Source organism: Thunnus albacares, chromosome 22, assembly GCF_914725855.1.
Source record: "Thunnus albacares chromosome 22, fThuAlb1.1, whole genome shotgun sequence".
Taxonomy (NCBI): Eukaryota; Metazoa; Chordata; class Actinopteri; order Scombriformes; family Scombridae; genus Thunnus; species Thunnus albacares.
This window is the reverse complement of record NC_058127.1, coordinates 1,523,467-1,548,601: the sequence shown is the minus strand read 5'-3', so window position 1 is coordinate 1,548,601 and position 25,135 is coordinate 1,523,467. Positions and strand designations below refer to the sequence as shown.

At 38.1% G+C, this 25,135-nt stretch overlaps 2 protein-coding genes across 2 annotated transcripts; both read right to left on the bottom strand.

The window, feature by feature from the left end:
• Positions 1 to 3,044: 3,044 nt before the first annotated feature.
• Positions 3,045 to 24,940, bottom strand: LOC122974130 (sodium/hydrogen exchanger 9B2-like). The gene is made up of 12 exons (XM_044342043.1): positions 24,681 to 24,940; positions 10,166 to 10,271; positions 9,337 to 9,507; positions 8,705 to 8,847; positions 8,320 to 8,447; positions 8,137 to 8,224; positions 7,050 to 7,143; positions 6,844 to 6,950; positions 6,581 to 6,730; positions 6,356 to 6,464; positions 5,313 to 5,449; positions 3,045 to 4,304 (listed from the first exon to the last, which is right to left on the bottom strand). Exons 2-12 carry the CDS (start codon positions 10,269 to 10,271, stop codon positions 4,041 to 4,043), a joined length of 1,497 nt encoding a protein of 498 aa, XP_044197978.1. The 5' UTR covers positions 24,681 to 24,940; the 3' UTR covers positions 3,045 to 4,040.
• On the bottom strand, positions 15,644 to 23,190 carry LOC122974138 (sodium/hydrogen exchanger 9B2-like). The gene is made up of 12 exons (XM_044342059.1): positions 23,090 to 23,190; positions 22,213 to 22,383; positions 21,735 to 21,877; positions 21,387 to 21,514; positions 21,210 to 21,291; positions 20,402 to 20,495; positions 20,200 to 20,306; positions 19,943 to 20,092; positions 19,718 to 19,826; positions 18,892 to 19,028; positions 17,708 to 17,882; positions 15,644 to 17,317 (listed from the first exon to the last, which is right to left on the bottom strand). Exons 1-12 carry the CDS (start codon positions 23,142 to 23,144, stop codon positions 17,232 to 17,234), a joined length of 1,437 nt encoding a protein of 478 aa, XP_044197994.1. The 5' UTR covers positions 23,145 to 23,190; the 3' UTR covers positions 15,644 to 17,231.
• Positions 24,941 to 25,135: the final 195 nt, after the last annotated feature.

Genomic DNA, 25,135 nt, shown 5'->3' with positions numbered 1-25,135 from the left:
TTTCATTAATTAATTTGAAACCTGAAATCCCAAAACGTGAAATTTACCGGCACTAGTTTCACTAGTTTGACTGAGGTTTTTAAAGGAAAGGACAGACAATGAAAATAATCTGGGCATGTGGAGTTAGAAAGAAGTGAGGTTACCAGACCTCTGTACCAGCTGCTCATCTCTGCTGGAGGCTAGCAGCTCCAGGCTACAAGCGTAACACACCACAATCTTCTACCCAACTTGCATTGTGGGTAATGTAGTCACCAGGTTTCAACAAGGAAGAAGAATGTGTGAAAATATGTTATCTCTTTCATCTTTTTTTCTTAAAAATTGTCCATCGTAAGTCTGATGATGTTACAAGAGTGAAACAATGAATCTGTGGAGGCCTCAGCACAGTTCAGTCATGATTCAGAATAAATGTCAGTATATTATGACTAATGGAAATAGAAGTATTGCCTTTCTAAGTAAATAAAAGAGCCTGGTTGCATCTACAATTGCGACTAAAGTTACTATTATCAACACTATTAGTGCTATTTTTACAACTAATTCTACTAAAACTAATGTTACTGCCTCTATCACTGCTGTTACTAAGGTGTACTGTATTGTATGTGTACAAAGTTGACATACTGTGTCTAAAGCTGTGGTTGACCTCCCACCATTCTTGTGCACAGTTTCAGTGAGGTGTGAAAAATAATTCTGAAAACACTTACAGAGAAACAGGAAGCTGTTGGTCGGTATGGTGGATGTTTGCATCTTATTTTTTATTGAAAGATAATCATAACTTTTCCATAGTGTAGTTTTACTTGTATAAAACATATTTTTTGTGTTTATCAAAATGATTCATAGCAGTGTGAGGACATAAAATTCAGGTGAATCTTTGTTTGAAATCAGGGCATTTTTCAATGAACATTGGTGAAAACCAAAGCCTATCAGAACTTACCAATAGTTTTGTATTGTATCGTATATTTTTTACAATCTTCACTTTTTTTTCTCTCTCAGCTTTACCAGGATAGTGTGATGCACACACAGGCATTGTGTTATCTTATTATCATACTCCCTGATGAGAGCTGAAGTTTTGACTCTCATAGTTCACATTAAAAGATTTACATCAATGTTCACAAATCTACTGTTGATAACAAAATAAACACAAAACTCCTGTAAATACCAATTATTGTAATATAACCTTGTTACATCTGATACTGTCCCCACACAGAAGAGGCTTTAATGGAGCAGTTTGTAGTATTTTAGGCATCTAGTGGAACGGACTTGGCAGAAATAATATAATATTCATAAGTGTGCTTTAGTTAGTGTATAATCACTTGAAAATAAGAATTGTGTGTTGTTGCCTTAGATTTAGCCCTTTATATCTACATAGGGAGCGGGTCCTCTTCCACGGAGGCCGCCATGTTTCTACAGTAGCCCAGAACAGACAAACCAAACACTGACTCTAGAGAGGACCTTTCACGTTTTTTACAAGTTTTGCAGCCACCGAAGGTTCTCCTCAAGCAGGAACCTTCGGGTCTGAAAAGTGAAGCCATCGTGGAAGTGACTTAAACCTGCATTCTTTCTGATGGCCAGCAGGGGGCGACTCCAAAAAGAAGTTAGATTGTTTGGAAGTCTATAAGAAAATGACCCTACTACACACTTTATTTATTACCTCAGTAAACACTTTCCTAATGAGTTAATAGTGTCAATCGCTAGTTTCAAGTCTTCTTCAAAACTGCATAATGTTCATTTTGTAAATTATGGTCCCATTTAAAGTAAAACAGATGATAAAGCAGTGTATGTTTTAGGGCCTGGCTTCGATGTGATTGATAAGTCGCCACAATGGTGACGAAGTTAATTGTCGCCTAAAAAAGTCTTGTTCAGCATTTGGTTGTGTTAAAAACCCCCTAAGGAGTCAGCTGTTCAGTTTTTTCAGTAAGTACATTTTGTTTCAATGGTTTTAAGCCTGTTTTTTACGAGTAAAATGTAACATTACGATTAGAATTAGCATATTATATACTTCTGGCTCCAAAAATCAAAGATGGTGAATGTCAAATCACCAGAATTGAGGCTTTAAAACAGGAGTCCACAAACAGGTGACGTCATGGTGACTACATCCATATTATTTTTTACAGCCTACGGTTTTCCTATACTCTTGGAAGGGGAGGAAGGGGCGGCGTTCAGTTTGTTGCAATCTGCAACCTCACCACTAGATGCCACTAAATCCTACACACTGCACCTTTAAAACTAAAACTATCTGAACAGTGAATGGTGCTGAAATTAGGTCTAATAAACCAGAAATTAAAGTTTCAATGTGTGAATTCTAGCAGTTTTAATTCTACAACTTCAGCCTATGTCACCAGTACAGATTTGTTCTCTACAAACACAAATGGTTGGCAGTTGAACAGAAATCAGATGTGGTCCGTAACAGTGTTATAAATCTATTCTATTTTTAAATGATGTTAAATAAACAAAACATACAGGCTGCTCCGGTTAACGGCCCCACTGATTAGCATGCCATCTAAAATAGCTACTCCCCCCTACCCATGTAAGAGGAAGAAAAACTAGATCTGATGAGCAATAACTCAAATAAACAGTTTTGATTACTTTGAGCAGAATAAATATTGTTAGCAATAGCTTGTTAGCTAACAAATCAAAGCTGACTAATAATGTATAAACTGTATTCTTTAAACTAGTTTTAACACACCCACACCACTAGTGTAACTTATTTAATGGATATGGTGTTATATTGACCGTAGACAGTGTAGACCCTTAAAGAACCAACTCTACGCTAACTACATAACCACCTTTCATTTTCTGATGACTTGAATCCTGGCAAGTCAGTAAACATGGGAATCAGTCACTGCTTTATTCATTTCCTGTCCTTCCTTAAAACAAAATCTATCAACCAACCATGTTCAAAGGAATATACACTCAGCAGCACTTTATTAGGAGTACGTGTGCAATCTCATGCAATCCAATACAACAGCTCTGCCATCAATTCAACTTTTACGAGGCTTATACATTTTCAGTTTTTGTTGACATTGTCAGAAAGGTAATATTTATGTTTATTATTGAGGTCGTAGTGGAGTGTATTATATTGAAAAGTTCCTAATATTTTGCCTCCCTCATGTATGTTACTGTGGTGGACAAACTATTAGGAACAGTTTGTACTCTGTGAGTGTATAGCACCAAATATAGTCAAACCCCTACTATAATAACATTGACTAGAAGAACATTTTACATTTGCATTTATCAGTCTGTGGTTACTCATTAAAATAGTTCTACCAGAATACAGTCTGCACATGATTAACACTTTTAAATTTTAACATTTGTGATCTATTATTTCTATATGGAAACCCTTTTCTGCCAAGAAAAGACAAAAAATGATGACATGTAAGGAATGACGAAAATGAAAATAGTCATTGTATGACAAAATGATGTGTTAGTAATGAAATAGTATGTCATGATTATGATAGCAAGTCAAAATTAGGAGTTAATAAGTAAAATGTTTGACTTCAATTTTTTACTTGATTTTATTTAGTAAATGTTATCATTTTGATTTACATAGTAAATCTCATATATTTTATTTAGTTTCTCATAATATTGATGAGAATAAGAGATAGTAAATCAAAATTATTAGATAATGTATTGAAATTGTGAAACTAACCAATTTTAACATAGTAAAGCTCATAATTTTGACTCAGACTTAATATATCATAATGCTGACTTAGTGTTAGTCTTAGACTTCAGTGTTTTTTTGAATTTTCATCATTCCTAATTTTTCTTTTTTTTTTTTTTTTTTCCTTGGTGGAAATGAGCTTCCATAGATGTGGAATGACACTGGTAGTGATTTCTCTTCTTCTACTATTATGCATCATAAAGAGGTAATGGATCAATAACTGGACATTTGTTTGGTGACAATAACTAGTAAAAGCATATTAAAGCATAAGAAACACATGTATAACAAAAACATATCTGAAGCAACAAAGAGTTTATCATCTACATAAGGTGTGTACATAAAGTGTATAATATATAGCTTTCTTCTGTTTGTCCAATCAGTAGCCTCATAGCTTGATCTCAAGGGTCACATTGTCATTTTCTTGACCAATCCCATGGCTGCTCGGAGACGTGGCTCCGTTTTCAGTCTCATCTGGTGTGACTTGCCGGGTCAGGAGGCGCGGCCCTGCCAGGCCGATGCTCAGTGCTCCAATGGGAGCCGTGGTCAGGATGGCTAACACAGCTAATGTTAGCACGTCTGAACCATACTTTATTAGCATTTCATCCCCCTCCTCCCTCGCCATATCCAAGGCCTTGGAGCCAATAGCAGCCTGAAACAGACAGACACACATTCGAAGGACACTTTTAACTTCTTGTATTTCAGGTAAAATAAAACAGAAATGAAAATAAAGCAGCAGTTTGTTTAAACATCTAAACCAACTGAATCCCCATGAATTTTTTCTTTTGAAAACCCACAACAGCCTCTCATCCCTCAGTTCACATCCGGTCAAGTAACAGGAAGTCACTGATGGAACAGTGATATAAGCTAGCAGCTAGCAAATCAAAATGGATGACCTGAACACAAAAACAGGCAGTGGAGAATACTAAATTGTGGACAATTCATCACTGAAGGCTGAGTCGGGCATATGGGAGAAGCTTGGTAAGCTTGTGAGTGGTATTAGCTTTAGCATTTAGCTTTTGATAGCCACAAACAAGGTTTTTATCCTTCTTTACTCCAAATGTCAATTTCTCAAATCCATTCGTACACGTTGGAGCTGAATCAGATCTGAAATATGATGTTGACAATACAAACAACACATAGGAACACCTTAGCAACCACCTTAGCAACAGTCTTAGCAACAACCTTAGCAACAAAGACTATGGAAGGACAGACCAACATCAGCTCATTAGTACAGTACAAAAAAATGATAGTTGGTGTTCTCAGAATTGGACAAACTGTTACAAACAGTTCAGTGGGCCAATTCTCAAAGACTGCACCCAAAGAAGAAACTGGAGCACACAAATAACTTTAGCAGTTTATTAGAGTGCAAATGACTAACGTCTTCATCAGAGTCAAACCTCTGATGAAGACGCAGTACACGTCAAACATTAGTCATTTGCAACCTCATAAATTGCTAAAATGATTTATGTGCTCCAGTATCTTCTCTGGGTACGGTCTTTGAGAATTGACTCATTGAACTGTTTGTATAAATCACAGAAAACCACAAAAAGCAAAATATGTATCCTTTAAATAATTTGATCGGACATCCAATTACTCTCACGCTGTTGACAAATTGCACAAGTTAAAATAAAGCACTCTAAAGTGTGTGACTATGTACCTGTACGGTGGCTTTAGGCAACCAGGCCACAGCAATGAACAGTTTCTCCTTCAGGTTGTATCCTCCAAAATGAACCAGCAAGAAGGTGACAATCAGACGGATCACCACACCGATACTGATACAGGCCAGACCCAGACCTGAACACACACCGACAGAAAGAGAGATCAACACACAGCATTTCTACAGGTTCAACACGACAAATGTAAGACTTTTTAAACCGCACAAAATACAATAAAAGTTTCCTCTAAACTCTCTTCTTGTCCACAGTGAGTGGAAGAGCTTCCTGTAGCTGCAGTAGTGACAATGTTTGCTGCAGGTCTAATGCTGCTGACTGTAGTTTATAGATGTAGAACATCTCCCAACAGCCACAAACACATACAAAATAAACTTATAACTAACGTTACTGTCTACAGCTGGAAAGAGACGATATTCACCACCTTTGGACAGGACATTAAAGAGCTATAACTATCAATTGATTAGTCAATTGACAGAAAATTCATCATAAACTACTTTGATAATCAAATAATTGGTTATTTAATAAGAAAAATGCTGAAATTCTCTGATTCCAGCTTCTTGAATGAATATTTTCTGGTTTCTTTAGTCCTCTATGACAGTAAACTGAACATCCTTGGGTTGCAGACAAAACAATTTTAAACATTTCAACATTTTAATTTGTATCTCAGGTTTACGCAAACAGGGATCAACATTTTTATGGACCAAATGTCTAATCGATAAATACATTAATATTAAGAAAATAATCACAGATTATTGATAATAAAAAATAATTGCTAGTTGCAGCCCTTAAGACCTTTCAAGACCTGCAGATAACCTGAAAAAATAATGTAAAAACAGTAAAATAAAAAGTCAAACTTTAGCTCAGCAGCTTCCTGCTGCAGGTAAAGATACATTATAGGTGAAAAACAAAACTAACTGTTTCAGTTTATATTGTGCCTGATTGCATTTTGCCTAAATGAATTAATAATTTGAGTATTTGCTGCACAGGTATTCTGGGGCCCAATTGGTAATCTGGCTTTGGTTCTTACCCACGGTGCTGGGGTTGAGGGTTGTTATGATGATCTCTGCTCCAATCAGACCAAAGAGAAGGGGCTGGAACACATCCCAGGAACGAACCACCATGGCTGCCACCGGCGCCTGATATGATAAACACAAGATTAATCTGGATTAGATAAAAGACCTCCTGCTGCTGTGTGAACAGGTGTTTAATCCAGTTGTTCAATCCAGATTAAGATGGTTCTGGTGTCCGTTACCTTGTTGGCCTTCCAGTCCAGAGCAGCCATGAAACCGAGAACGACAGTACAGAGACTACCAGCTCCACCAAAACCTATAACATGACTGAAGAAGACCGAAAATATGGACAGACCCAACAACATAAGAGTCCTCCTCAATACGAAGTCCTCCTGCAGGGAGACAGACGGGAGGAGACAGAGACAGACAGATAGATAAACAGATAAACAGAGAGTACATTAAAAATAGTTTTAATTGGATTTATATTAAATAGTATAAAACAAACCTGGTCATTGCTGGGGAAGCACCATAGGAACAGACCCAGGATCAGCCCGGCCATGATCCCTCCCACCACCTCCAACAGACCCTTCAGTACGTTCAACCACGTAGAACCTGCCAGACAAACGCAGCATGTAGAACCCAACAGAAGCAAACAAAATAGAGCAGATTAAAGCAGGACAGAACAGAACAGAGTGGAACATATTGTCTGACCTGTAGAGAAGGCGATTCCCAGACAGACAGAGAACCCTGTGATGGCCAAAATATCATCAAAACTCCCAGCAGCCATCAGCAGGGTGGGGATCCCCTAAACAACAACACAGAACATCAACAGAACAGAACATCATTTGAACAAAGAACTGCATTTGAAAAATGCAGAACATCATTAGAACAGAACAAAACATGATTAGAACCTCATTAGAACAACACAGAACATCTCGAGTTTCACAGAACATGAAAAGAAAATCACAGAACATCATTAGAACATCTTAAAAACATCACATTTGATCATATTTTAAGATGCTGGCTTCTGTAAAGTACACTGAGTTGAGAGTTATATGATGATGCCTTTTGGTTTTTGTGTTGTGGAGATTTGATGTTGATGTTAAATGTTCTCTTACTGTTAATACAGCAGCTCTGTATCAGCCTACACAGATATACTGTACTCTGTATGCTGCTGCTAAGACTTTCACATTGGTTGGATTTTATATACAAATACTCAGGCTGATTCCTCCTTATCTGTGTACAAACGTATATGTGTAAAAACCAAAATCAATATGACCTGCGCTCTCACGATATCCTACAGATGTTGGTCCCCAGAGTTAGAACAGAATCAGGCAAAAAAGGCTTTTAAATATACTGCCCCTTCTTCCTGGAATAATGAAACTTCAAGTCAGAATTTAAGTCAGTTTTAAAGGAACGAGAAAATAGTACTCTTAGTAAATGTGATTGCTCCTAAATTTTCGCTGAAATCCTGTTTATGTATCATAACTGGATTTTTGTCCTTGATCTTGTGTTGCATATCAACCTGATATTGTGTTCACTCGTTTGTAGTTTGTGACAGCTGTATTTGTCTGTTTGTATTGTTTGTGTTTATTGTTGTAGCAATGTTTATGCTGCTCTCCAGGTTACTCTTGAAATAGAGATTTTAATCTCAATGAGACTTTTACTTGGTTAAATAAATGATATGCAGTATACTGTACGTGATGGTGTTCATACAGACTCCCCCTGGAGGCTGAGTGCAGAACCACCTGTGATCAAACTAATAATGTCTTTATGTACAGCAGCAGGTGATGTTTACCTTCTTCTTGTCTACTCCGTATCCTTCTTTCTGCAGGAGCAGCATGGATGGCACAACGACCGCAGGAGACACTGCAGCCAGGATAAAACTTCACACACATATATAAATTAATATATATACATATATACAGAAGTGTCCATAAATGTAGAGTAATGTGCTCATGTCTCTGCTTATGACCCTTACCCCAGTATGAAGGCCCAGATCCACGGCAGCCCCAGCAGGAAGTGAGAAACCACAGCATCAGTGCAGGCCTCCGCAAGGCAGGGACCAATCGAAACACGCGCACACACCGCCTTCAGACGACGCAACGCCTACACACACAAACACACACAGACAGATTTAAACCTATGTATGTGGTTGTTTAATGTATAGTGAGTGTGTGTGTACTTGTTTTACTGATGTTGTGGGGACATAAATCCCCACAGTCACATATGGGGACTTGTCTCCCTTATTGGGACAAAACTCAAGCCTCCACTGTAGTTTAGTATATAGTGTAAATGGATGTGTGTGTGTGTGTGTGTGTGTGTGTGTGTGTGTGTGTGTGTGTGTGCGTGTGTGTGTGTTGTACCGAGGGGTCGAGGCCCAGCCCGGCTCTGGTCAGGATGATGGCCATGGCAATGTCCTTCAGAGCTGCAGACCAGTGAGGGTCGATGTAGATAGCTTCCGTTATATAAGGAACGTTACGCAGCACCAGACCTGCTAACAGCATACCTGCAAACACACACACACACACACACACACACAGAGTAAGACCATGTAAAACTGTAGCAGCTAAACATCTGAGTATGCTGAATGGCGCAAATGTGCATTTTATTCAACTTTTCATTTGTAAGAGTAATAATGTGTTACTGCTTTTACCAAAACTTAAACCATCTTTAATTGTTGTGGTTATGCAAGATGCTGCTTATTGACTGATATGAAATAATTAAATAACTTGGATAATTGGATCAGGTTATTTTTTATTAGATGACAGTAAATTAAATTACATTAAATTAATTAAATTAGATTTCAGACTAGATTAGATAAGATTAGATAAAACTAGGTAAAAATTAGATTAAATTAAATTAGATAAAATTAGACTAAAATTAAATTATTGGATTATATTAGATAAATTCAATTAGATTCAGATTCAGTTAGATTCAATTAAATTATTAGATTCAATTGGGTTACATTAGATTGGAATCATCTGTTGGGACGTACCAAGTAGTGGAGGGAAGGGGGGCAGTGTGGGCAGTTGGATCATTCCCACCAGCTTCCCTCCCAGCACGGAACAGATGAAGAGGATGACGATGCCGAAGAGATTCCCTCCAGGCAAACTCTCCCTTCCTGTGATGGCCCAGACGACTCCGAACAGCAGAGCAAACAGACACACTGCGTACACACACACACACACACACACACACACACACACACACACACACACACACACACACAGGTTAACTGCAGGTTAATCATCAGGCTTTATTACAGTTTTTTTATCGACAATAAAAACTTCTCTGCTACTCACTGTTACTGAAGATAAATGGCTATCAGAGGATAGCCTAAATATCTTTGCATGATTTCCAGTTAAAAACTCCTTATTTATCTTCTACTGGTCCTTTATGCAGCCCCTCAGTTCAGCCTCTGTCTGAAACAGGCCGTTTTAGCTCCTGTCTCTTTAAGGCCCGCCTCCAGATGAGCCTACTCTGTTCTGATTGGTCAGTTTCAGGAAGCTTCCTCCGGCTCCGGAGGCTACGTAAACAAAATATAGTAGCAGGATTTCACTTCTTTTTCTCCTTCTTTACTCCAAATGTCAACTTCTCAAATCCATCCGTACATGTTGGAGCTGAAATCCAACGTCAGCGAGGTAGGGGGGAAAAAAGCCGCAAACAAAGTGTTCAGAGCAAGTTGAAGTCCTGACTTTGACCATGTAACAGGATATAAATGACAGAAACCCACAAAAAACAGAATATGTCCTCTTTTAAGAGGAAAATGTTTGGAATACATGCTAACAAACACACATACAGACACACACAGTGAGTGGAGTTACCCTTGGTGATGAGGAGGTTGATGAGTCCCCGCGGTCGAGGACATCTGTCCTTCAGACTGATACAAGACGAACAGCAGGAGGACGAGTTTGACGCTGTCATCTCCATCTACGAACACAAACACAGGATGGTAAAATAATAACTTCACAGTATTTGTTAAACCAAAGCAACATACATCTGAGATTTAATGCGACACAAGCAAGGATCTAGTCAGGAGAGAACAATGCAAGTAAGTGCCATAAAACGTGGGTAAGTGTCACAGAGCTAAGTTCAAGTCCAATAGGACGTACATGCCAACAGGCAGTGCAGAGGCAATGAATAGAGAACAGAAACAACTGTGAAAAAGTGAGAGGACGACCAAGAGGTTCCTCTAAGAGTAAATGATCACGTTCTTCCCATCTCAGTATTTCAAAGTGAATGAGATGTGTTCTGACCTACAAGAGTACAAGACATTTCATGTACATCAAATTATATTATATAGGGACGTCGCCACAAATATTAACCAAGGAAAACAAGCCAAATCCATGCTGAGTTTTTACAATTCCTTATGACAATTATTTTCCACCACAGAGGTAATTAATTTCATGTACAGTAAGTCTAACATTGTTACACACTTAAGTCTCTAAGAGGGATATGTAACTGGAGACAAAACACATCTTTGTTCTCCACATAGAACATAAACCCTTGAATATAAAAGTGACTCATTGAAATCAGTTGAGAAATGTAAACGTTATAGTGCTTTTTATCCAGAAAAAATGCAGCTCCCCCGTTTACTTGTATTTATTTACAGACATCTGTGCGTCTGTGTATATACGTCTATGACATTAGCAACACTGACTTGAATGAACTAACTTTCATTGAAGCTTGTAAATGGACATCCTACGTAAGAGATTATGTAGTTGCTAATCCTAAATTGGTTCTCTTAAGTTACCTACACCCTAATTTTAAACATACATCTGATATTATCTAGCCGACTGATAATATAGCCACAGTCAGTGATCTGAATGTTCATTTATTAACAAATCAAGATAAAAAGCCTTTTGCCCACTCAAATTCTCCCTGCCAGCCGGGGGAATCGAACCATCAACCCTCTAGTTTCTAGCTCGCTCCTCTACCCTTTAAGTCACCACTAGCCGGCTGTGTGAAATTGTATAATGTTAATCTTTAATCCCTCACCCTATTAAATGCAGCAGTATCGCATATGATTACAGTATATGATTTACTTTTTGCTGATGACTCCTTTATATTCTTCCTATAGTTTCAACATCAGGTTTGTTTTGCTTGTGAGAAGAAAACCCTTCCCTTCTTTTTGCGACATATTATTATCATCTTTTTTGACAATCGACTGCTCTGGGCTGTTTATTTACATGTGCACACTGCAAGGTTATTCAAGCCTGGTCAGAGTTAGCGTTCACAAGACACGGCTAAGCTGTGTTAGTGGAACAGCTTGAGCCTCGAGTGAAAACTGATGTTAACTCTATCCAGGCTTTTTCAAGTAAGCGCAGCTTTCTTTAGCTGTGATGATGGAGCACCCCTCTGGATACATGAAACTAATAATAAACACTCTGCACAATATCTGGACACTCCATTGTGTATTTTTTTTGTATTTTTACTTATCTGCTTACTTTTGGCCTTGTAGTGTGAGTGGGAAAACATATTTTGCTTTTCTTTTTAGTGTAATTTGTGTGAATTGATTCGTTAAGTATCTGTCAGGATTATTATTGGATTAACTGGATTATTACAGACTGATTCTGAGACTGTTTTTCACAGTAACACAGGAGAATCTGACTGCGTCCAACCGGCAATAATAACGGATAACAAACATTTGACAATTTCTATTAATGGTTGACCCTAGGGTTATCTGTATTCAGCCCTGTGTTTGTGTGTGTGTGTGTGCGACCACTCACCTCGGCAGCATCCGGCTGATTCATCTTCCACCTCGGCAGGATGGTGATCTCTCTCTGCCCCTGACCGACCTATATTTTACCCCCTCACTTCACCACAAGTATATACAGAAGCAATTAAATTTTTGCACTTTGTCCACTATAATACAGCTTCCTGTTTCCTCTCCAGACTCTGTGTGTGTGTGTGTGTGTGTGTGTGTCAGGTAACACACCTTAACTAACCGACATTAAGAATAATTAAGAAGTCTTGCCAAATATTCGTCCTGGTTTCGAGCCGATACGCCTTGGTCTGCTCAATTGCCTACACTCAAAGAATAAATTCACTGTATTATTTCACCTGAAGACAGAGTGCTTTAGTCCTTTTTCATAGTTGTCTGCGTGACTTAAGGACAAAAATTTATCAAGGATTCCTGGATTTAGTTTTTTTGGACTTTCACCTGCCCCACTAAAGAACACCTGTTATATGAGCCATCAGAGCCGTGCCACACTTCCTCCTCCTGCTGTAAACAATCATTTTAAAAACCGAAGCGAGAAACTGAAACCACTCGTAGAGCACTGACTACCGCACATGACCCCTGCCATTTATTGCAGTGTATTTTTACAATTGGTTACCTGCATGGTTCAATATTTGTACCGTTATATTTATTATGTTTTAAACATAAACTGTGTGTCAAACGTACAAAACATGGTAATCAAAAAAGAGAAAAACAAAATAAAATAAAACAAAAAGCAGGCAGAATGAAATAGGGAAAAGAATAAAACTACTTATGGTGTATTTTAAGTCAAAACACACACATTCCTTGTTTTTCTCGCACTCATCCTTTCCTTCTTCCTCTTCCATCATTCGCTCTCTGTCACTTCATAATCACAATTTATTGTTTCATCACAGTAATCATTAAACCAGCAGGTAGACTCACCTCACACACACACACACATACATGTAGACACTGTCAGTATCTTATTGCTGGTGAAGGACAACAAGAAATTTCTGTTGTGTTCTTGTTACTAAAATGTTTAATTTAAAGGAGTTAAAACAACAGTCAGGAGCCCAAATGAACATTAAAGCTGTGTTTCTTACTGTAATCATTCCTCCTGTTCATACTGACCATTAGAAGATCCCTTCATAATGCACTTACAATGGAAGTGATGGAGGACAAAATCCACAGTCCTCCTTCTGTGCAAAAATGTATTTAAAAGTTTATCTGAAGCTAATATGAAGCTTCAGCATCCAAATGAGTCAAATCAAGTAGATATCTTTCAAAGTTACAGTCTTTTTAGTGCCAAAGTCCCTCTTTTTGTTACTATACTTCCACCGCAGCTCAACAGGGAAACATGGCCTCCATCACTTCCATTGAAAGCACATTTGAAGGATCTTTTAATATCCAGTATGAACAGGAGGAATGATTGCAGGGAGGAAAAACCTTTTTCACTGTTTATATGGACACCTGACTGCTGGTTTAAGACACACTTGAAATATTGTGAACCTGTCCTTTAAACTCCGTTCAGCTGCATTTTCTGTCATGTCCACTAGATGCAGCTGCAAGACAACTCTGACTATACTGAATTGAATGAAAAAAGCCCCAATAAATTAAGCTGTCACCTCTTGGTATATGATTTCAGTTCTTTGAGGTGCCCAACTACACTTTGTGCCACACAGACTAACGTTACAGTCTGTGTTTAACAAGATGTAGGAATGTGTATATACAGGTATACGCTATATTTCCACCTCTGGGCAGAGGGATTTACCATAAACCCGTCTAAAAACTTTATAGATTCAAGATAAGATGTGTGAGCTTCTTTAATTAAAGATGAGTCAAATCCTTCTAACTTGAAGTCAAAAGCAAAACAGTGTCTACTAGACAGAGTTCCTGAAAAGAATGATGGCATCTTGATATTCACACCTTAAAACAGCATCACTCAGCTGTTGTCTTTTATGATGTAATGTTCAGATCCTTAAAGTACTGAAAACTTGCAGTACTGCAATATATGAATACTTCAATTATGAGCAAACATCCTGGATTAAAATGTCACTTGAGTAAAAATGTTGTTACACTATTATAGGATGATGAGGATCCTGTGTTGGATGAAGTAAGAGAATAACAGTTCAATAACCTTTCATCAGCAGCCAGCTGGGTGGAGATTCTCCATGATTGCTCCTATGATACTTGATAGTAAGGTCATTTTGAAATAAATCACATCAGATTTATTAAGTGCTTCAGAAGTCATGACTCCATCTCCCCTGAAACGTCCAGATCAGTTTTATGGTCATACTGTACCCTGTGATAATAGAATACGTATCCCATAGTTAAAAAATAACTACAGTATAAATTCTCTCTAAATTCTTCCTAAACTTCCAGATTTTTGCTCAGTAGGTCACATATACTCTGTAATAATATAACAGGTATCTGGTAGTTAAATATAACTAAAGTATAAGTTCTTTGTAAGTTTCCGAATTGTTACCCCCTTATTCCATAACTTCTCATCCTGTTCCTCTGTACCTACATATATGTATTGATACATACCGTACTGGTATACCATTATTACAGAGCATTACACCGCAACTATGTAGTAATCACACTGTACATTGCAGGCCGTAATCTAAAGCATTACCATCTATTTTATTCTAAAATGAGTTAGAATAAATAAACAAAACATATAGGCCTGAGTTTCCACGACACCAGTTGAAGGTCCGACAATGAAAAATCCTGAAAAAACTGGCCCATGGTTAAACCTAATTGCTGACCCCTGTTGTACTGCATTATGTGATGCTGGTTGTATTTTATCATATATTGTATCATGTCTTGTCATGTGTATTTTTATCATGTTTGTAATATATTTTCAGGTTTGGGGAGAAACACATACAACATCTTGGTCTCTGTCTACCTGAAGATATGAACCTTTTTAAAAGACACCTCTCTCTGAATGAGCTAGCGAGGCTTTAGCAGCAGTTACATGTAAAACCGAAGCTCAACATTAGTCAAAATTAAACCTGTAGAATTCCAGAGTTGGACTCTTGGTTTCAGCTTTTTAAATAGAAGGGAGCTAACTGGCTAAATGTGGTAGCAGTTGCCTGCTATGTAGCAAAAATACTACAGATGAAAACTGGCCTTCTCGGGTATTTCTGTCTCAGTTAGTTTTTCTGTTGATCAAAGAGCAGTGTCCCTGACAAATACAGTAATAAATGACATGTAATGATGATGCACTTTACTGACAATAAGTATTTGTTTTTATTGAGCTTAAAGGCACATATAAAAGAACAGTTACAAAAAAGAACAGTTTTATAAATCATAGCTCCGAGTAATTATCGTAAATATTAATTTCATAGAAAATTATTAAAGAGAACAATTATAATAGGAATTACAAAATAACATTTACATAGGAGAGAATGAATAACTTTGACTAACAGTAAGACTTTATGTTTAAATGTTATGTCAGCTTGTTAGCTAGCAAAATATCAGTTTGTTAGCTAGCTAACAATAACATTGTCTGGTTGATTAGCATGCTAGCTAAAGTAATTACTCCTCCCTACCTACGCAAGAGGAACAAAAACTAAAACTGAAGAACAATAACTCAAATAAATAAACACACTTTTTATTACTTTTGAGCAGAATAAATATTGTTAGCATGGCACTCTAACATTAGCTTGTGAGTTAACAAATCTAAGCTGACTAATCATGTATAAATTGTATTCTTTAAACTTGCTTTAACGCAACCCACTGTTAATGAGCTAGTGTTTGTTAGCTAGGGAGTTAGCATTATGTCACTAAACTCCCAGGGATTACTTAACTGCACATTTATAACAACAAATAAACAAATAATAAACAATAATGCCACATAAATGTCATTTGGGAGTTACTACATCACCAGTTTCAACAACAAAAGCTCTCATACAGGCTAAAATATGAACATTTCTAAAAAAAGTAAACAAATGTTGATATCACCTGGCTTCATAAATCCATAATTCAAGGTAATTAAATGCTAATTTAATGGATATAGTGCTATATTAACCATGCACAGTGTTTTTAACCCTTAAACAACCAACTCTGTAACTACATAAGAACCTTTAGTTCTCTGATGACGTGAATACTGGCAAGTCACTAAACACGGGAATCAGTCATGGGAATTAATTCATTTTTTTCTCCTCTCTGAAAACGAAATCTATCAGCCAACATTGACACAACACTTTGACATTGTCAGAAAGGTGATACTTCTACTTTATGTTTATTATTGAGGTTGTAGTGGGTGGTGATGTACTGGAGTGTATTGAAAAGTTCATAATATTTTGCCCCCATCATTTATGTTAATGTGGTGGACAAAATATTAGGAACACTTTATGGTCTGTGAGCATATATCACTAAATATAGCCAAACCCCTGCTACAATAACACTGACTGGAAAAACCTTTTACATTTGCAGTTATTTCTCAGTCTGTGGTAATTCATTAAAACAGTTCTGCCAGAATACAGTTTGCACATGATTAAGACTTTTAAATTTTATCATTTGTGGTCTATTATATCTGTATGGAAGCCCATTGCTGCCAAGAAAATAAACAAAATGATGACATGTAATGAATGACAAAAATGAAAATAGTCATTGTATGACAAAATGATGTGTTAGTTATGAAACAGTATGTCAGGATTATATTAGCAAGTCAAAATTAAGAGTTACTAAGTAAAACTTATGACTGTTTTTGACTTTGAAAGTTTTTGACTTGATTTGATTTAGTAAATCTTATTTTGATTTAGTTTCTCATAATGATAACAAGAATATGAGACAGTAAATCAAAATGATGAGATAGTGTATCAAAAGTGTGAAATTTACACAGTTTTAACATAGTAAATCTCATAATTTTGACTCACCATGAGTGTTTTTTTAATGTGCATCATTCCTAATTTTCCTAATGAGCCCCTGCATATGTAGAATCCAATGACACTGATAGTGATTTCTCTTCTTCTACTATTATGCATCATAAAGAGCAGAGGTAATGCATCCATAATTGAACATTTGTGTGATGACAACAGTTAGTAAAAGCATGTTAAAGCATAAGAAACACAAATGCATATAACAAAAACATATCTGCAGCTACAAAGAGTTTATCATCTACATAAGGTGTGTACATAAAGTGTATAATATATAGCTTTTGTCTGTTCATGCGGTCAACAGCCTCATAGCTTGCTCTCAAGGGTCACGTTGTCTTTTTCTTGCCCATTCCCCTGGCTGCTTGGGGACGTCGCTCCACCCTCTGTCTCATCTGCTGTGATTAAGATAAAAAAGTTTTAATATTAATAATAATTAGAAATATTATCTGACTGTGGCGTGCCAAAAATTATTTACATGAATAAATAAATAAATAAATAAAACAAAAAGTTACAATTTCATCTGATGTTTTTTAATTTATTTTTCCTTATTATGAAGAAAAGTGACGGATAAACACTTACTAGGGTGATAACGTGTGTGTGTGTATCTTTCTATCTTTGTAAGAACCAATTTCAATTTATAACCATCGATGTGAGGACATTTCTGAATGTGGCCAGTCTGCACTACTTCAAAGGACTATATGGAGGTTAAGACTTGGTTTTAGAGTGAAGCTCAGAATTAGTAAAAGTAAGGGTGAGTGTTGTGGTTAGGTATGTGTGCTGACCTTTGCCCTGCCGGGCCAGGAGGCGTGGCCCCGCCAGGCCGATGCCCAGCGCTCCGATGGGAGCTGTGGTCAGGATGGCTAACACAGCTAACGTTAGCACGTCCGAACCGAACTTTATTAGTGTGTCGTCCCCCTCCTCCCTCGCCATATCCAACGCCTTGGAGCCAATAGCAGCCTGACAGACACACACACACACACACACACACACACACACACACACATACACCACATTTAGACATCCCTACCTACACATACAACCCATTGAAGCTGTAACATACTTGGCTGCAGTATTCATAGTAGAGGATTATTGACCCTAGTGGAACCAGGAAAATAGCATGCATTTGGCACAAAGGGTTAAAAAAAGAAAATGTCTCAATCAGCTGGAAAATAGTAAATAAAAATTTTGAAGCCAGGGCTTCAATTTGAAAGACGTATAAAACAGAACGCATGAATTTATGCAGTTGCAACCATGGTATCAAAAATTGTGGTTTTAATAGGTTTTAGTAGCACCTAAAAGGGCCCTAACATGCTGAAAGTTAGTATTGTTTCTACACAGTGTATTATAGACTTAATATAGAATATGTGGTTGGATTTCCAAAATTGAATAAAAAATACACACTTTTGCCAAAAATCATGGCTACAGCATAATCACAGCCAAAATGATCGAAAAAATAAAACATTAAATTAAAGGCCCTTTTAGGTCCCTAGTGAGGCACAAGGGTTAAACATCTAAACCAGCCAAATCACCATTAATTGTTTTCGTTTGAAAGCCCACGACAACCCTTCACCCCTCAGTTCACATCTGGTCAAGTAACAGGAAGTCACTGATGAAACAGTGATGTAAACTAGCAGCTAGCAAATCAAAATGGATGACCTAAACACAAAAATAGCCAGTGGTCAATACAAAACTGAGGACAATTCATCATTGAAGGCCGAGTTGGACATATGGGAGAAGTTTGGCATGACAAGAGACTGAGAGTGGCTTTGCTGCTTCTAAAAAGTGCCAAAAATTATTAGCTTTTGGTAGCCACAAATGCTACATGTTGTCATCAAGGAAACAGAATATAAATAACAGAAAACCACAAAAACAATATGTCCCCTTTAAACAATTTGATCAGACATCCATTTAGTCTCAGGCTGTTGACAAGTTAAAATAAAGCACTCTAAAGTGAGTGACTATGTACCTGTACGGTGGCTTTAGGCAACCAGGCCACAGCAATGAACAGTTTCTCCTTCAGGTTGAATCCTCCGAAATGAACCAGCAAGAAGGTGACGAGCAGACGGATCACCAGACCGATACTGATACAGGCCAGACCCAGACCTGAACACATACACCGACAGACAGAGAGATCAACACACAGCATTTCTACAGGTTCAACAAGACAAATTTACTTTTTAAATCACACAAAATACAATAAAAGTTTCCTCTAAACTCTCTTCTTGTCCACAGTGAGTGGAAGAGCTTCCTGTAGCTGCAGTAGTGACGATATTTGCTGCAGGTCTGATGCTGCTGACTGAAACTCCACTAAAAGGTTTTAACAGCTTCTTGCAGCTCAATCCACGGTTGCACCATCTCACTGTGGTTTATAGATGTTGAACGCCTCCCAACAGCCACAAACACATACAAAATAAACTTACAACTAATGTAACTGTCTACAGCTGGAAAGAGATGATATTCACCACCTTTGGACAGGACATTAAAGAGCTATAACTATTGATTAATTAGTCACTCGACAGAAAATTAATCATAAACTACTTTGATAATCAAATTATTGTTTTGAGTCATTTTTTAAAAAATGCTGAAATTCTCTCCATTCCAGCTTCTTGAATGTGAATATTTCTGGTTTCTTTAGTCTCTATGACAGTAAACTGAACATCTTTGGATTGTGGACAAAACAAGACATTTTAAATTGCACCTTCAGTTTTGGGAAACAGTGATCAATATTTTTCACCATTTTCTGACATTTTAATGACCTGGGGCCCGATTGGTAATCTGGCTTTGGTTCTTACCCACGGTGCTGGGGCTGAGGGTTGCTATGGTGATCTCTGCTCCAATCAGACCAAAGAGGAGAGGCTGGAACACATCCCAGGAGCGACCCACCATGGCTGCCACCGGCGCCTGATATGATAAACACAAGATTAATCTGGATTAGATAAAAGACTTCCTGCTGCTGTGTGAACAGGTGTTTAATCCAGTGGTTCAATCCAGATTAAGATGGTTCTGCTGTCTGTTACCTTTTCAGTCCTCCAGCCCAGAGCAGCCAGGAAGGCCAGTACTAGAGTACAGAGACCGCCGGCTCCAGCAAAGCCTATAACATGACTGAAGAAGACCGAAAATATGGACAGACCCAACAACATAAGAGTCCTCCTCAACACCAAATCCTCCTGCAGGGAGACAGACGGGAGGAGACACAGATGAACAGATAAACAGAGAGTACATTTAAAATAGTTTAATTTTAATTGGATTTATACTCAAATAGTATAAAACAAACCTGGTCATTGCTGGGGAAGCAGCATAAGAACAGACCCAGGATCAGCCCGGCTATGACCCCTCCCACCACCTCCAACAGACCCTTCAGTACGTTCATCCACGTAGAACCTGCCAGACAAACGCAGCATGTAGAACTCAACAGAAACAAAATAGAACAGATTAAAGCAGGACAGAATAGAACAGAGTGGAACATATTGTCTGACCTGTAGAGAAGGCGATTCCCAGACAGGTAGAGAACCCTGTGATGGCCAAAATATCATCAAAACTCCCAGCAGCCATCAGCAGGGTGGGGATCCCCTAAACAACAACACAGAACATCAACAGAACAGAGAACTCCATTTGAACAACGCAGAATACCATTAGAACAGAACAAGACATAATAGAAGTTAATTAAAACAACATTAGAACAACACTGAACATCTATACAGTTTCACAGAACATCATTAGAACATTGTAAAAACATCACATTTGATCATATTTTAAGTGTTTATATAAGTTTTGGGTTCTGTAAAGTACACTGAGTTGTGAATCATGATCTCCCCTTTCTTCCTGGAATAATGAAACTGTCAGAGCTGATTACTGTCAAAGAATTTACATCAGTTTTAAAGGATTGAGAAAATAGTTCTCTTGGTAAATGTGATTATTCCTAAGTTTTCACTGATATCATTTTACAAAATTGTCCCTGTTTATGCATCATAACTGGATTTTTGTCCTTGATCTTGTGTTGCATATTAACCTGATATTGTGTTCACTTGTTTGTAGTTTGTGACAGCTGTATCTGTCTGTTTGTATTGTTTGTGTTTATTGTTGTAACAATGTTTATGCTGCTCTCCAGGTTACTCTTGAAATAGAGATTTTAATCTCAATGAGACTTTTATCTGGTTAAATAAAAGATATACAGTATACTGTACATGTGATGGTGTTCATACAGACTCCCCCTGGTGGCTGAGTGCAGAACCACCTGTGATCAGACTAATGATGTGTTCATGTACAGCAGCAGGTGATGTTTACCTTCTCCACTCCGTATCCTTCTCTCTGCAGGAGCAGCATGGACGGCACAACGACCGCAGGAGACACTGCAGCCAGGACAAAACTTCACACACATATATAAATTAATATATATACATATATACAGAAGTGTCCATAAATGTAGAGTAATGTGCTCGTGTCTCTGCTTATGACCCTTACCCCAGTATGAAGCCCCAGACCCACGGCAGCCCCAGCAGGAAGTGAGAAACCACGGCAACAATACAGGCCTCCACCACGCAGGGACCAATCGCAACACGCACACACACCGCCTTCAGACGACGCAATGCCTACACACACACACACACACACACACAGATTTAAATGTGGTTGTTTAGTGTATAGTGTGTGTGTGTGTGTGTGTGTGCATACTTGTTTTACTGATGTTGTGGGGACATAAATTGCCACAGTCACATGTAGGGACTCAAGTCTCCATAATATATATCATAGTTAAGTATATAGTGTGAATGTGTTTGTGTGTGTGTGTGTGTATGTATATGTGTGTGATACCGAGGGGTCAAGGCCCAGCCCGGCTCTGGTCAGGATGATGGCCAGGGCGATGTTCCTCAGAGCTGCAGACCAGTGAGTGTCGATGTGGATGGCGTCCGTTATATAAGGAACGTTACGCAGCACCAGACCTGCTAACAGCATACCTGCACACACACACACACACACAGAAACCTTAACCATCACAACCATAACTCTTATGTAATTTTAACTGTAAAAGCAACTCTGAAAGATTAACTCCAGTATTTACCTACATTTAGCTAACATTAGCCACCATAAGCTAATAGTCATACCAGACAAAGTAAGACTGTAGCAAGTTAAACTGGATTAAATTTGATCATATTAAATTACATTGCAGACTAGATTACCTGAGATTAGATAAAACTAGGTAAAAATAGATTAAATGAAATTAGACTAGATTCAATTAAATTATTCGATTCAATTGGATTACATTAAATTGGAATCATCTGTTGGGACGTACCAAGTAGTGGAGGGAAGGGGGGGAGTGTGGGCAGTTGGATCATTCCCACCAGTTTCCCTCCCAGCACGGAGCAGATGAAGAGGATGACGATACCGAAAAGATTCCCTCCAGGCAAACACTCCTTTCCTGTGATGGCCCAGACGACTCCAAACAGCAGAGCAAACAGACACACTGCGTAAACACACACACAGGTAAATCATCGGGCTTTATTACAGATTTGTTATGGATAATAAAATCTTCTCTGATACTCACTCTTACTAAAGATAAAGGGCTGTCAGAGAACAGCACCGCCCTCGGGCTCCAAATATAACTAAACCACCAGAATGTTGTACTGTATACATTCTAAAACTCCTTATTGATCTTCTACTGGTCCTTTATGCAGCCCCTCAGTTCAGCCTCTGTCTGAAACAGGCCGTTTTAGCTCCTGTCTCTTCAAGGCCCGCCTCCTGATGAGCCTACTCTGTTCTGATTGGTCAGCTTCAGGAAGCTTCCTCCGGCTCCGGAGGCTACATAAACAAACTATAGTAGCAGGATTTCACTTCTTTTTCTCCTTCTCTATTCCAAATATCACCTTTTGAAATCCATCCGTATATGTTGGAGCTGAACTCTGACATCAGCTCATCAGCAAAGTACAAAAACAAGCCACAAAAGAAGTGCTCAGAGCAGGTTGAAGCCCTGACTTTTGACTTGCAGGCAGCATTTCCACAAACATTCACCTCAAGTTTTGGGACTTTGTCCATGTTTAACATCCAACATCCTAACAGAATATAAATAACAGAAAACCACAAAAAAAACCGAATGTGTCCTCTTTTAAGAGGAAAATGTTTGGAATACATACTAACAAACACACAAACAGACACACAGTGAGTGAAGTTACCCTTGGTGATGAGGAGGTTGATGAGTCCCCGCGGTCGAGGACATCTGTCCTTCATACTGATACAAGACGAACAGCAGGAGGACGAGTTTGGTGCTGTTACCTCCATCTACGAACACAAACACAGGATGGTAAAATAATAACTTCACAGTATTTTGTACAATGTCATTTAGCAAACGCTTTTATCCGAAGTGACGTACATCTGAGAGGTAATACGACACAAGCAACGATCTTTGTATTCCAAATACAAGTTAACTTTTAGATGTCAATCCATCTCTTCTTCCAGTGACTTGGAAACCACTTTACAGAGGAACACAAGCATTTGGCATTAAGCTTATCTAACGTATCACGATATACAACTGCAATAATTAAAAAACATTTTCACTCTTTGTTTTAAAAAAAGGAATTCAACAAATCTAATCTGTGATGGACAAATTTAGTCCATCACAACAAAAAAGATGAGAGGAAGACCAGGAGGTTCCTTAAGGGCAAAAGATCAAGAGATGTGTTCTGACCTGAAGAAAAGCTAAAATGATGAGGACGTAGACAGGAAAAGTCATTTTTACAGTATAAAAAACTTTCTGCACATTTTATGTGCATTAAATTAGATTATATTGGGACATCTCCACAAATATTAACCAAAGAAAATAAGCCAAACCCATGCTTGACAAATGTGTTTTTTTTACAATTCCTTATGATAATCCACCACATAAGTAATTCAGTTTATGTACTGTAAGCCTAATATTGTTACACACTTAAGTGTCTAACAGGGATTATGGCCTAACTATCGAGATTCTGGAGTAACTGGAGACAAGACATTTTGTACTCCAATAGATCAGACCAGGTTCAGCTCTTCAGGTTAATGGATCAAAATATTAACATGATCAATCAACAACTTTTTAGTGATTAAGCAATTTCAGCAGCAACTAGTCTATACTGGAGGCGTAGTGCGAAACAGTGAAAACAGTCTGCCGTGAGTTCTGGATTATCCAGAGTAACTTAGACTCTGTTTCTGGAAACAATTGAATTGTTGCTGTTGAATGTTTTAAATATGATGTTTCAGAACTGTGAGCAGCACAGACTAAACTACATTCACTTCCTTTACGTTTACAAATAGCTCTTCAGTGAATTTTCTCAGTGTTTTCTTCAGTGTTGCATTGTGTTGTAAAAGTGCCATATTAATAGGGTGTATTATTATTGTTATGATTATATATCTGAAAACCTGGAGACATAAAACAGAAAATAAACACCCTGGAAATGAATCTTATGGCCAAAAATATATGGACACTCCATTGTGTATTTTTGGTATTTTTACTTTTACAAACACAATTACTTTTGGCCTTGTAGTGTCAGAATCTGTCAGGATTATTACTGGATTAACTGGATTATTACAGACTCATTCTGAGACTGTTTTTGACAGTAACACAGGAGAATCTGACTGCGTTCAACCAGCAACAACAACAACAAACACTTGATAGTTTCTATTAATAGTTGACCTTACGTTAGGTTTATCTGTATTTAGTCCTGTGTTTGTTTGTGTGTGTGTGCACGTGCGTATGCGCACGCACGTGTGTGTGTGTGTGCGACCACTCACCCCGGCGGCGTCCAGCTCGTCCGTCTTCCTCCTCGGCAGGACGGTAATCTCTCTCTCCCCCTGACTGACCTGAACTTTACTCTCTCGCTTCACCACAGAGAAACAGAGAAAGAGAATAAAGGTTTTGCACTTTGTCCTCTTCAGCAGAGCTACATGTGTCCTCTCCAGTCTCTGCGTGTGTGTGTGTGTGTGTGTGTGTGTCTCAGGTAACACACCTTCGCTAACTGACACTAATAACAACTTTTTAAAAGTGTGAGACACTGCCACCACTCGCAGAGCACTGACCATAACACATGACACCTGCTTCACCCCCCCCCCCCCCACCGTCTGGCTGCAAACACAGACAACTGCTCTGCAAAAAACTCACTTTATATTATAAAGTATATTCCTGCTTTAAATAGCCTCGGCACGCTGTAACAGACTTGTGACGTTCTTGTTTGTTTATAATTCATTTT

Excerpts from the sequence above, each read along its gene's own strand:
- LOC122974130 (XM_044342043.1), bottom strand. The coding sequence starts at position 10,271 with ATGGAGATGACAGCGTCAAACTCGTCCTCCTGCTGTTCGTCTTGTATC. Across the intron at positions 6,731-6,843 it reads GCTTCCCCAGCAATGACCAG|GAGGACTTCGTATTGAGGAG; the intron begins GTTTGTTTTATA and ends GTCTCCCTGCAG. Across the intron at positions 6,465-6,580 it reads TGGACTGGAAGGCCAACAAG|GCGCCGGTGGCAGCCATGGT; the intron begins GTAACGGACACC and ends TTATCATATCAG.
- LOC122974138 (XM_044342059.1), bottom strand. The coding sequence starts at position 23,144 with ATGAAGGACAGATGTCCTCGACCGCGGGGACTCATCAACCTCCTCATC. Across the intron at positions 20,093-20,199 it reads GCTTCCCCAGCAATGACCAG|GAGGATTTGGTGTTGAGGAG; the intron begins GTTTGTTTTATA and ends GTCTCCCTGCAG. Across the intron at positions 17,318-17,707 it reads CCTGGCCCGGCAGGGCAAAG|ATGAGACAGAGGGTGGAGCG; the intron begins GTCAGCACACAT and ends TAATCACAGCAG.